Source organism: Eptatretus burgeri, chromosome 14, assembly GCF_056783735.1.
Source record: "Eptatretus burgeri isolate ZD-2024b chromosome 14, Ebu_testis_v1, whole genome shotgun sequence".
Taxonomy (NCBI): Eukaryota; Metazoa; Chordata; class Myxini; order Myxiniformes; family Myxinidae; genus Eptatretus; species Eptatretus burgeri.
The window spans coordinates 4,509,064-4,523,548 of record NC_140974.1 but is presented as its reverse complement, the minus strand read 5'-3'; the positions used below and the strand labels follow the sequence as shown (position 1 = coordinate 4,523,548).

Here is a 14,485-nt window from a genome sequence, read left to right as displayed (position 1 = left end):
AAGCAGTAGGTATGTTTTTATTTCATGCACATAACTTCGTGGGTTATTTTTTTTTTGCCTACACAGAGCTGTCAGTTGCCAATACACCGCTCAAATAAAGTTGTGCATCAGAAGAACTGTTGCATGCTTGGAACAAGATCGCCAATGGAGCGGGTACTCTGGTCGTAATCATAACAATGATAATGTTAATGATAATAATCTAAATATAATGGAACAAGTGTATCTGTACATGTCCAGCCACAAACCTATGTGACCATCTTCTTCTTCCTCTTTCGGCTTGCTCCCGTTAGGGGTCGCCACAGCGGACCAACTGTCTCCATTTCGCTCTATCCTCCACATCTTCCATTGACACTCCAACCACCCGCATGTCCGCCCTCACCGCATCCATGAACCTCTTCTTTGGCCTTCCTCTTCTCCTCCTGCCTGGCGGCTCCATCTTCAACATCCTTCTCCCGATATACTCCGTTTCCCTCCTGTGCACATGTCCAAACCATCTCAATCTCGCCTCTCTCACTTTGTCTCCAAACCGTCCTACCTGCGCTGTCCCTCTAATACACTCATTTCTTATCCTGTCCATCCTCGTCACTCCCAACGAGAATCGCAGCATCTTTAACTCTGCCACCTCCAGCTCTCCTTCCTGTCTTTTTGTTAGCGCCACCGCCTCCAAACCATACAACATAGCTGGTCTCACTACCGTCTTATATACTTTCCCCTTCACTCTTTCAGCTACCCTTCTGTCACAAATCACTCCTGCAACTCTTCTCCACCCACTCCATCCTGCCTGCACTCTCTTTTTCACTTCTCTCCCACACTCTCCGTTACTTTGGACAGTTGATCCCAAGTATTTAAACCAATCCACCTTCCCCACCTCAACTCCTTGCAACTGCACCATACCACCACTCCCTCTCATTTACGCACATGTACTCCGTCTTACTCCTACTGACTGACATACCCCTTCGCCCCAGTGCGTACCTCCACCTCTCAAGGCTCGATTCAGCCTGCTCCCTACTCTCCGTACAGATCATGATGTCATCCGAGAACATCATGGTCCATGGGAACTCAGTCTGATCTCGTCCGTCAACCTGTCCATCACCATTGCAAACAGGAAAGGGCTCAGAGTCGATCCTTGGTGCAATCCCACTTTAACCTTAAACCGGTCCGTCATTCCTACCGCACACCTCACCGCTGTCACACTGTCCTCATACATATCCTGCACGATCCTCACATACTTCTCCAACACTCCCGACTTCCTCATACAATACCACAACTCCTCTCTTGGCACCCTCTCAGCAGCTTTCTCTAAATCCACACACACACAATGTAACTCCTTCTGGCCTTCCCTATACTTCTGCATCAACATTCGCACAGCACACATCGCGTCAGTGGTGCTCTTCCCTGGCATAAATCCATATTGCTGCTCACATAGCATCACCTCTCCTCTCAACCGCACTTCCACTACTCTTTCCCACAACTTCATGGTGTGGCTTAACAACTTTATCCCTCTGTAATTTCCACAGCTCTGCACATCACCCTTATTCTTGAAAATCGGAACCAGTACACTTAATCACCACTCCTCCGGCATCCTCTCACTTTCCAAGACTTTATTAAACAATCTGGTTAACAACCCCACTGCCATCTCTCCTAAGCACTTCCATGCCTCCACTGGTATACCATCTGGGCCAACCGCCTTTCCACTTTTCATCTTCTTCATAGCAGTCCTCACTTCATCCTTACTGATCCACCCCACTTCCAGATTCACTATTTCCACCTCTTCCAACCTTCTCTCTCTCATTTTCTTCATTCATCAGCTCCTCAAAGTACTCCATCCACCTTCTCAACACACTCTCCTCGCTCGTCAGCACATTCCCATTTGCGTCCTTCATCACCCTAACCTGCAGCACATCCTTCCCAGCTCGGTCCCTCTGTCTTGCCAATCGGTATAAATCCTTTTCCCCTTCTTTTGTATCCAACTTCTCATACAGCTCGTCATATGCCTTTTCCTTGGCCTTTGCCACCTCTCTTTTTGCTTTTCGACGCCACTCCTTGTACTCCTGCCGACTTTCTTCATCTCTCTGACTATCCCACTTCTTTTTCGCCAACCCCTTCTTCCTTATACTTTCCTGTACTTCCTCATTCCACCACCAAGTCTCCTTATCTTCCTTCCTCTGTCCAGATGTCACACCAAGTACCTTCCTAGCTATCTCCCTCACAACTTCTGCTGTCGTTGCCCAATCATCCCACCCATCTTTACCACCATCCAACGCCTGTCTCACCTCCTCCCTAAATTTCATGCAACAGTCTTCCTCCTTCAGCTTCCACCATCTGGTCCTTGGTTCAGCCCTCACTCTCTTCCTCAACCTCACCTCTAAAGTCATCCTACAGACCACTAATCGATGCTGTCGAGCTACACTCTCCCCTGCCACAACCTTACAGTCACTAATCTCTTTCAGGTTGCATCTCCTACTTAAGATGTAATCCACCTGTGTGCACTTTCCTCCACTCTTGTATGTCACCCTGTGTTCCTCCTTCTTCTTGAAATACGTGTTTACCACTGCCATTTCCATTCTTTTTGCAAACTCTACCACCATTTGCCCTTCCACATTTCTCTTGTTGAGACCGTACCTCCCCATCACCTCCTCATCCTCTTTATTCCCTTCCCCAACATGTCCATTGAAATCTGCTCCAATCACCACTCTTTCATCCTTGGATACACTCTCCACCACTTCATCTAACTCACTCCAGAAATCTTCTTTATATTCCATCTCACACCCCATATGTGGGGCATATGCACTGATGACATTCATCATCACCCCTTCAATTTCCAACTTCACAATCATCACTCGGTCAGACACCCTCCTCACCTCCAATACCCTCTTGACATGATCTTCCTTCAGGATTATCCCGACACCATTTCTCCTCCCATCCACACCATGGTAGAACAGTTTGAAACCACCTCCAATGCTCCTCGCCTTACTCCCCATCCACTTGGTCTCTTGTACACACAGTATGTCCACCTTTCTTCTCTCCATCATATCAGCCAACTCTCGCCCTTTGCCAGTCATCGTCCCAACAATCAGAGTTCCAACTCTCACCTCCACACTTCTACCCTTCCCCCTCTCCCACTGCCTCCGGACTCGCCTTCCCCGTCTCCTTCTCCTCCTTCGCCCAGCAGTAGCACAATTTCCACTGGTACCCTGCTGACCACCGGTACCGGTGGCGGTCTTTGGTAACCCGGGCCTCGACCGATCCGGTATGGAAATTCGTTTTGTTGTCCGCATACTGATTTGGCATAGGTTTTTACGCCGGATGCCCTTCCTGACGCAACCCTGGTCGCCTCTTACGACACACAGGGACACAAACCTATGTGACCATATGTCTATTAATTATGTACTATTGGAATGTACCTTTTGAACCCGAATACCTTTTAAGATTCTTAAGACCCCTAACATCCTCAAGTCCCTTTAGAACCCAAAGACCCTCAAGACCCTGTATATGCTAGAGAACCTATGTAGCCCATGAGAACCCTTAGACCACTAATACTCTATAGACCTCATTAGACTGTTTTAAATCCTCATACCCTCAAAGACCCAAAAGACACTGTTAAACCCTCTGGAACCCTAAGACCCGAGTAGACTTCATTAGACGTCCTTAGACCCCTAAGACTATGGACCTTGTTTGACCCTTTATAACCCCTATATCCTGTTCGACTCTTTAAAATCCCCAAGACCCCGAAGACTCCCCTCTTCCCTTTAGGCCCTTTTAAACCTTTTGAACTTCACACCTTTCAGACCTTTTAATACCCTTAATAACTCTTTGACCGTTAGAGCCTTCAAGACCCGTTAGACCACTTCAGACAATTCCGATCCTTTAGACCTTAAATTGCACCCTTTAGACCATTTTGACCCTTCAGACACATTTAAACCTTTTCAGCCCTTAAACTTTTTATTTCACCTTTACAGCAAGAACATTTAGAATTTAGATCTTTCATTTGCAATCAATGATCTTTCATTTAGTACATGTATCCTTCCATTTATTTGCCACACAAAATGAGTCCTGGCACAGCTCGACCATCTCTAATTGCTCTTTTTATTTCATATAATGCATTTATTTATTCGGTATTTTATTTTACGGTTAGGATGTTGTCAAATGTAAATGTATAAAAATATGCTTATTTGGACTCATTAAAGGTGATTTTAGTGCAAAAACGACTTGGGACATATTAAATATTGGCTTAATGGTTTGGGTGTTGGGCTTGGGATCCTTGGATCCTGAATTCAAATCCCCCCCCACCGTTGAATTAATACCAGGTGGGGTTGACTCTGCCTGTCATTCTTCTGAGGTTGGCAAAATGAGTGCCAACTTGCTGGTATCCTGTGTCGGAGTGGTGACCCGTCCAGGATTGTGTGCAATAGCCAAGGAGGCTGCTTAGGCAGCACCAACGCTCTGCACAGAGTATGATCCCGATGGATGGATGGATGGATGGACATATTAATTGTTATTTCCAACAATTTTGTTTCCTGCAATGTCGCACTTTTTAGGGACACATTAACGACATTGTAGGAGAACTTACTGTGAGAGAGCGAGAGATATGCAAGTTACTGTGGGTTAAATGATAAAAGGTTCATTTCAGATATCACACTGGCTTTTGAAATCCTAGATTCATCTGAATGAACTGTTACTGTAACTTTGTGATGAAGGAGGACTTGGCATTGAATTAAATAATTGGCAAAGTAATTTAAATGGTTTTCAGTATCCAACCCGGACACGGACACGGATCGAGTCATGTCCGTGCATGGAAGCACAAAAACACCAACAAATACACAAACACCCACTCACCCCACACATACAACACCAGCTAACTGGTAGGTAATAAAAAGAGCATAGCATGCCATCGATGATACGATTTGACATTTATTGCTGAAGGTTTGACAAAATAAAAACACTCCTCAAAATGACAAGCACATGATCGGAAATGAATGGTCGCCTCGGGAATAAAAGCCGACATGTGCCAAGACTCATGGTCTATTGGCCTGAGGAAGCTCGCTTGGAAGCGGGTGAAACATCACCCGAGATTGGGTCTGCTCTTGCTTATAGCCCGAGACTGGGTCTGCTCTTGCCTATTATTTAAATTAGTGGAGCAGATCTAGTTACCTTTTGGTTGGATGCACCTTTCTTCTTTTTAAAAGTGTGTAATCCCAAATCACCCACATTTTATACTATATATATATATATATATATATATATATATATATATATATATATATATATATATATATATATATATATATATATTTGAAATGAAGTTATTCCTCGATCATAAACTGACGTTTGTAGATGGACGGACAAACGGATGGACAGACAGAAGTGAACCAATTGCTTAACCACACTTTTCACTTCGCATACATGGAGTAACAAAGGCTTCATCTTACCTTCTCCTTTGATGTCATCCACAACCTTGCAGGGTGTACGCATGTGCAGGTTTGAGGGCTCAGATCGACGGCCAGTACTATCCACAGTTTGTAAGCTGAATCTGAAGGTAAAAATTACAGAAGAAAAACACATTGGAAGGTTATTGGCTAGCCACATATTAAAAGGCCAATGTCAAGGTTATTTCACGAGCATATGAAGCAAAAGAAACAGAAGTACTTGATAGGAAGAAAATACAAATGCATAGTAGGACTCTGGATGGAGGATGCTACTATCTGCACGAGGAAATGATCAATATGAAGAATTGTTTCATCACTACTTTCATCATTTTGAGTTTTTAGGTTAGGTTTAATTGATAGCATAATTACCTTTTCGTTAACTCGTCTCATTTCTATTCCCGACATGACTATAAGCCACCACCCTAGTGCCTCACAGGTCGGGCCTGGCATCAATGAGTGGATTATCCATCAGATGACCCACTCATTGATGCAAAGCCCTGCCTGCATTGAGCTGATGAGTTGGATCTTGAGCTGGTGAGTTGTCTGCTTGCATTGGTTGCTGTTGATGAACATCAAAAATCCTTCAGTGCCTATCACAAAGAGTAGGTCACCTTTTCTTGACATACTAAAAACTTGTGTGAGAACAACTGTATAAACAGAGGCATTGTGATGCATGGAGGCATATTTGCAAATATTTTGCAAATATACACAGGCATATTTGCAAATACTTCAATATCTCAGCGATACAAAAGTTATCGAAGCACAAACCAAGGGAATCTTTGAAAAAGATGATATAAGGACCTGACCGTCCCATGAAGTGTGAACATTGAAAACAAGGTCATGAGACCAGACATAGTGATCACATATCAACAGGAAAGGTGGCATTGCTCATTGAGATAGGGTAAAAACATACATTGAACTGATGGTGGGGCATAGGGGAAACAGTTTGGCATGAGCAAGGGAATGAACAAAAAGGAAAAGGAAAGGGTGTATGGAAGGTAACAGTAACTTGCAAAAGAAAAGGCTTTTGTAGAGCATCAGGAGAGATGATTTATATCGATAAAGAACAAGACCAGGCTGAACAAACTGCCTTGGGGTTGGTCCTCCAGCCTCCACTGGCAGAAGAGAGGAGAGGGTTCCATTGATAGCAACTTATTAACTGCACAAATGAAGGAAGTCAGAAATCAAAGTACAAAGTCGGTCTTCTATGCCAAAGCTGGTGAGCTTAGCAAGTACAGCAGGATGCCAAATTGTCAAATACTCAATATATGTCAAGGGAAAGGGTCATCGTTTGACATTTAGGACGTCCAACCATTGCTGGTTGGAATTGGTTGGTTGGTCCAACCATTGACCAGAGTCGCAGGGCCAGGCTGAATGGCAGAGCTGAGCTGTTCAGGGAGCTGAGGCGTAAAACTGTACGTGCACTGAGGGTGGACAAGGAAGCCTATGTGCGAGGAATCTGTGAGGGGGTAGAGCATCACCTGCGGACAGGTGATTCTCGTCCCGCTTACAGGGGAATTCGCGCATTACGTTCATCCAAGCCCATCCCTCGGAGGACTACAGTTAGAGCAGAGAGTGGTAGGCTCTTGACAGAGGAGTCTGAAGTGAAGGCCCGCTGGGCCGGTTACTTTGAGCGGTTGTACCAGGCTGATCCCCCAGCTGTCGAGTTGGACGTCAAGGGTGTTACAATCCCTGTTGCTGACCCTCAAATCAACTGTGGTCCACCTTCGCTTGTGGAAACACGGGCTGCGGTGGACCAGTTGAAACGGGGCAAAGCTCCAGGGATCTGTGGCATCCATGCCGAACTTCTCAAGGCTGGTGGAAATGCTGCACTCGTGTCGTTGCATGCAGTTTTGTGCTCTGTCTGGAACACAGGCATCATCCCAACTGACTGGAAGAGGGGCCTTGTTGTCCCTCTCTGGAAAGGGAAGGGTGATCGCCAAGACTGCAACAACTACAGAGGGGTGACGCTGCTCTCAGTGCCGGGCAAGGTCTTTGCTCGGATAATTCTCGATAGGGTTCGCCACCATCTGCTTGAGCACCAGCGTCCGGAGCAGTCAGGCTTTACACCAAAGAGGTCAACGATTGACCGTATCCTTGCACTTCGTGTCCTCACCGAACGCAGACGAGAGTTTCGGCAGGGGCTGCTTGCAGCCTATATTGATCTCTATAAAGCGTTCGATTCAGTGAATCGGGATGTCCTCTGGAGGATTCTTGGTCTTCGTGGGGTGCCACCAAAACTGATCGATCTGATGTCTGAACTCTACTCTGGTGCTGAGAGTGCTGTGAAGTGTGGTGGTACCATCTCTGACTTATTTCCAGTTGTTACTGGAGTTCGTCAGGGATGTGTACTTGCCCCCACACTTTTCAGCACTTGTATGGACTGGATTCTAGGGAGGATGTCGGAGAGATCAAGTTGCGGTGCATCATTTTGGAATGTCAAGATCTCGGACCTTGACTTTGCAGATGATGCAGTCATCTTTGCGGAGACTTTAGACATCCTCTTGGGGGCCCTCGAGGTGCTGAATGACGAGTAGGAGCCATTGGGATTACGGATTTCTTGGGTCAAAACTAAGATCCAGGCTTTCGGTGACATCATGGATGCTGCTGTCCTGTCTGTGTCTGTTTGTGGTGAGGATGTTGAGGTCGTGGAGAGATTCACTTACCTTGGCAGTGATATTCATGTCTCTGCTGGCTGCGAGTCAGAGGTCAATAGACGTCTGGGTCGGGCCTGGGGAGTCATGGATTCACTGGATCATGGGGTGTGGCGCTGCCGGTACCTGTGCGGGAGGACGAAAGTCCGAGTCTTCAGGTCCTTGATACTTCCAGTCTTGCTCTATGGGTGCGAGACTTGGACTCTGACCAAGGATCTGAGACGGAGACTTAATTCCTTTGGTACCAGGTCTCTTCGGGGAATCCTTGGCTATCGCTGGTCGGATTTTGTGTCCAACGAGCGGTTGCTGAGAGAGACTCGGATGAGATTTGTTACCTGCATAGTCCGTGAGCGTCAGTTGCGGCTGTATGGACATGTGGCTCGTTTTCCTGACTCTGATCCTGCTCACCAGATTCTCTCAGCGAGGGAGTCTCATGAGTGGAGGAGGCCAGTGGGTCGACCACGTGCCTCATGGTTGCAACAGGTTGACTATCATCTCAAGGAGATGGGGATGGGCCTGGCATCTGCCTGGGGGATGGCCGGGCGGAGGCCCCTGGAGTACCGGCGGAAAGTGGACGCAGTGACGTGCTGTTCTGGCACATGCTCCCATACCTGACCTGACCTGAACCATTGCTGAAAGAGGGACAGCAGCAAGTCCAAAGTGCAAGTCCATTGCAGTATAAAAGTACACTGTCCTTTAAAAGAGGATGCTCAGCTGCCTGCAAGAACTCACTGTTTTGTCGCACCTCTCGAATAGAAGGCCATAAACCCTGGCCAAATTGCTGATATAATTACATCTTAATCCGAGTAATGATGCAAATGCAGATCAAATGCACATTGGATTGCAGGTTAGATTTTTTTTTTTGTATACCTTGGTCGAGGCTCGTATGAGAGCTAACACACAACTCACAGCAAGGAGGCATGAGACAAGAGGGGCGGGAGTGGAAGGGACAAAACAGTGGGGAACAGACACATTAGGTGAACTGTGGAAGGGAGAGGGATGGGGATGGGACGGGGAACATGGCGAAGAGAAGATGGACATTTCAGGGACTTTCAGGAAGGAAAGTAGGAGAAATGAAGGAAGTGGGCTTGGGTGGATTATCGGGGGTAGAAAAGATCGAGGATTTGGATGGGGGAAGATAAGAGGTGGTGGTGAACAGCTGTTTTGAAAGCCTGGAGGGAAGAATGGGAAAGAATAGAGCGAGGAAGTTTATTCCAAAGGCGGGAAAAAAGAGGAATGGAAGAGTGAAGATGAGCAGTGATTCGTGATTTTGGTAGTTTTACCAGAAGGGGGTTGTTGGCGGACCTTGAGCGCCCTGTGGAAATGTGGTGGGGACAAATCGCAGAGAGAGCAGGGGGGGCAAGGCTGGAGAGGAGTCGGTAGAAGACAGAAAGACCACCGACCAACCTGCGGTGATTGAGTGAGAGGCCCAAAGACTCAGCTTCATTGCGGGAGATGCCGATGATCTTAAATGCCCTGGTTTCGACAGCGTGAAGCCGAGAAAGGTGGGAGGCAGGAGCACCAGCCCAGAGGGGAGAGCAGTACTCCATCAGGCTACGGACAAAAGCTTTGTAAGTGGTCAGGAGCTCAAGAGGGCCGAGGAAGGACTTAGCACGACGGAGGATTCCCAGTCGGCGATTGGCTTTTGAGGCGAGGTTGGAAATGTGACTTTCCCAGGAAAGGTCATGGCAGATAGTGAGACCAAGAAGCTTGAAAGAAAAGACTTCTTCCAGAGGATTGTTGAGAAAGTGGATGGGGGGGTTTTGTAAACGGTCCTTTCGAAGAGACATAGTGAGAGTGTGAGATTTGTCTGGATTGAAAGACATGTTCCACGTGTTGGACCAGTTTGTGATTTTATCCAGATCTGCAGTGAGTGAAGAAGCTGCTGCTTGCCGGTCTGAGGGATATGCTTTCATTTCATTCATTACAACTTGTAATTTCAGGTATATCTTAATTTCACAAGTGTTCAATTGTTCCTCAAATATCAACTTTACATTCTTTTGTTTGTTTTTATAAACCAGTACACCCACTCACTACGGAAGCGGCAAGAAGGGTCATGTTATTATCCTCTGTGGGGTACATCGATCACCGTTGATCCTGGCTCCAGTCCATTATTCTGTGGTGGATGCAATAACTACAGAATACCTCAAGGATGACAGGATTCCTTCAAATTTCTTTCATTTTAGTGTTAAACAGCAGTACCGACTGTTTAAAAATAGGTAATCATACCTGTTTGTGGTTTATTATATTTTTTACTTCCGTTAGGGGTTTTCCACAAAATGCCACGATGAGCTATTTATACACGTTAACATGGCATTTGTCCAAGGAAAAAACACTTGGAGAAAGGGGGGGGGGTATTATTAGTATCAACATTGGTTTGTAATAACATTAATATTATCCTATTATTATTATTGGTGTTGTTATTAGAAGCGGTCTTGGAAAAATGCGACGATTAGCTATCTTAACATGGATATATACCTCAACATGGACTTCACCCAAGGCGGAACAAGCAATTGGGGAGGGGGCCAAATGAAGTCGCCACAACCTCCATCATGTGACCCTTCGTCCTCCAGTCAAGTTTGGTTGAGATTGCATAAGTAACGACCGAATGTATCGCGGTGAAAAAAAAAAACAAGTCAGACAGACAGACAGACACCAAATTGCGTATTTTAGTAGGATATTGTTTTTTCATGCTGTTACTTGGACTTTTTTTTTTCTTGATATATTTCTGTATGCAACAATCGGGTGATTATTCTGTAAAACTTAGCATCTGTGGCTTATTAGATAAAACTAGAAGGGCACTCGGTGGAGCACATACCTCCACCACGTAATACCTGATCCACGAGAACATATCGGGCCCGTTACATTTTTGAAATATCATGCTATCCAGTCCTATATCGTTCTTGTCCCTATCTCTCAATGGTGAAGAATCACTTAAAAAAATTATCGTAGTCGGATCCGAATCTGGATCTTCACCAAAATCTAATCATTTCGTCCTTGTCACACACCCAACATGTCCACAAAATTTCATCCAGATCCATCCACAAATATTTTAGATATCCTGTACACAGACAAACAAACAAACAGACAAGCCGGTAGGCGACATGGGTGGTCGCTACATAATTGCATACTAGTCATACAGTTTTTGACGGATCGGGCTGAAAATTTTTGACAAAGAGGTTGATTAGAGTGCGCATAAAAGCCTGGAAGCCGATTTTTGATTTTCGAAAAAATAATTTTTTTTAGGATTTTTGAAAAATTTCAAAGTCCTGTTGCTAGGCAACGGTGGTGTCAATAACAACGGTGCTCAAAAGCATGTAACTAGATGCTGGTGTGAACCTACCTGTTAAGTTTCATCAAAATCGGTTGACTTCTCTGGCCTCCAGAGCTGTCCATTACATACAAACATACATACAAACATACAAACATACAGACAGATGGAAAAAGTGAAAATAAGGGTACTCTAGTGACCACCCAACATACATACAATACAGACAGACGGAAAAAGTGAAAATAAGGGAACTCGAGTGACCACCCAACATACATATAATACAGACAGACAGAAAAAGTGAAAATAAGGGTACTCTAGTGACCACCCAACATACATATAATACAGACAGACGGAAAAAGTGAAAATAAAGGTACTCTAGTGGCCACCCAACAAGCCGGTAGGCGGCGATGGGTCGCCGAGCATGGAAATTATAAGATATAGAGTAAAATGGATGTTATATAGCGGATAGGGAATCATCTTAAGATTATGCATATCAAATCTCATCCAGTTCCATCAACTGAGAACTACTCAGTATCCATTTGAATGAAAAGTACCGAAAATGCGGTTTGAAATCGGAAATCCCCAAAGTTCGAGGGGGTGCTGTGGGTGAACAAAGATATAAATCGAAAATCCGGCTCAATTGTTTGTGCACAATGTATTCCAGATGATTAGTGTGAATTTTCATGACCATCCGACCATAACCCTAGGAGTAGCATTTGGCGCGAAGGCACCTCCATCTCTCGCACATTATCGATTTTTGCACTAATTGACCTTTGACCCCTGACCTAAGCGAAATCGGTCAATATGTCCTGAGGCAAAGTTGTAGTACTCATTGAGTACCATGAACCTGCAAAGTTTCATTCGTATTGATGCACTCGCCTGGTCGCTAAGGGGCCTTCAATATTCGCCAATTTTCGCGCATACCCTAATTGTAGGGGGAGCTGTGGGTAAAGTATTCCATATATCACAAAAACCGGAATATATTTGATAGAGCATCACCTGAAGATCATTCGTGCCAAATTTGAACCAAGCTGTGGGTTTGAATTTGAACCAACCAACCAAATAACCCTACATGGGATAATGGCTTTCGGAATTGATTTCGCGTGAACGGTACCGATTTTGAAGGTTTTTCGGTTGTTGCTAGGGAACCAAAGCGTCCATAGCAACCATCACAATTTCCAAAGCACTCGGTCATATAATGTACCTACCACCCGAGTTTGGTCAAAATCCGCCCACGTTTACTACCAATTATGCTGATGACAAACGAACAAACATCCAAACAAACAGACAGAATTACTGACAATAAGGGTCACCTATTTTGGCGACCCAACAGAAAGGGGTGAAAACATAACCTTCTACACCTTTGGTGGCAGAGGTAACTAGAAAGATAATATTGTAAACACATCACATATGATTGTTTGTAAAAGTGAAAATTTGTGTTCAAATGCTTGATCGGTTATTTTACATTCATTAAAACTACACTACTGACTGCACTTACTTGTACAGCGTGTCAGGTTCGAGACACTTGAATATAAGTGTGAAAACCCCAGGTGTGGGGCCTGACTTGACATTGCGCCCAATTGAGACACACGGTGACCTTGGGCCTAAAAGAAGATCGTCCAGGAAGCTTAGCTGATTTTCTGCAAAAGAAACATGACAAATAGATGATAAAATAACTTAAACAATCATGAAACTGGAATAACATCCTTTACAAAATCCTGAATAGTTTTATGTTGCTGTTTAACACATGAAACAATGTCAGAATGAAGATACTGTACATCAATACAGTGTTAAACAAACAGAAATGTTATAATGGTGCAATGACAGAGTTCAGCATTTGTGGTTCTACTGCCAGTTTGGTGGTGCCTTGCTTATTGCATGGCATCAATAAGGTAAAATAATTTATGAGGTGCACTTCATGTTGTTATTGCAATTGCTCACAAACCTGTGATTTACTTGCTGAACTGAAACATTTACTAAGGAAGGGCATAAATTTACTGAGGATGGATTGAATCATTCAACTTATGACTGAGGAAGAATTATTTTGGATCAAACAATTCTCTCCTGGACACGAATTGCTTCTCAAATAAATGGGCGTTTTGACCTGTGAGGGGAAGGTTACGTACAAAACAGAGCATTCGAGTGCTTTGTCTTCTTAAAATTATTTAATGAAATAAATATCTCTTGAAATTCAGATTGAACATGTTGCATGAAAGTCGCTTTACCCCTCCCAAGTAAAGCTTTCGTTCTTAAACTCTTTTAATATCCAGGACTTATTGTGTCGCACTTACAAAAATTAATCATGAGTCAATGTATCTGCATGCACTCCATCATTCTCCTGAGTCAGTGTTTCCACATACCGTGGAGGGGGAGGGTGAATGGGAATGCAGGGAGGTGCGATAAATATAACTGGGGTAAAGCGACTTTCAGGCCACCCTGTAGAATGAATACTGTATAAAACGACGAGGACACAACCATGTGCAATTCAAATTGCGAACAAGATTTTAGTTACAAGGTTACATTGCTGCTTCTCATTAGAGATTAATCCTTTCCAAAAATGACATCACATTCAACCGTTTGGAAGATAAACATGAAATCATAATGATGCAATGTGTGGTATTTGCTCATGTATTAATAAATGAGAGATTGGTCACACAGGAGGATATTCCCAAAATTGGTATAAATACATAGGGCATTCAAATAGTTCTACAAACCAGATGGTCACAATATAGTCCAGGACAAGTAATCTTTGTTTATCTTTCAATATATACAGTAAGTATACATATGCAGTGAGGAAGAAATAATGTAATTGGATTTGTAGGTGCAAATAACGCCCCATATAACCTTTTTAGTGTGTCTGGGACTTGTGTGAGATCTTTGGAACACCCATGTATGTTGGACATAGACATACATACATGTCATCTCAAATAAAATAAGCAATTGTTGAATTAGGCAAGTTGAATTTAGATCTTGAGAATAACAGGGTTATTCCTCACAGTTAATTGCAAAAAAGCTGTATTTTACTAAACATTGGATATACGAGTCAATATGTTTAACGAAGTGGAATGACTTCACCAGTCGTGCAAGTGGGAAGACAACTTGGCGACGCATCACCTGGATAGCATTAAACGATG

At 44.2% G+C, this 14,485-nt stretch overlaps 1 protein-coding gene across 5 annotated transcripts in view; it reads right to left on the bottom strand.

The window, feature by feature from the left end:
- LOC147012574 (astrotactin-2-like) overlaps positions 1–14,485 on the bottom strand; it is a 954,475-nt gene that overhangs the window by 11,019 nt on the left and 928,971 nt on the right. For all 5 annotated transcript variants that reach the window (XM_085853556.1, XM_085853558.1, XM_085853557.1 and 2 more), the window contains 2 exons: positions 12,850–12,991; positions 5,430–5,530 (listed from right to left, as the gene is read on the bottom strand). In XM_085853556.1, coding sequence (XP_085709682.1) covers positions 5,430–5,530; positions 12,850–12,991 — 243 coding nt within the window. The remainder of the gene's footprint in view (positions 1–5,429; positions 5,531–12,849; positions 12,992–14,485) is intronic.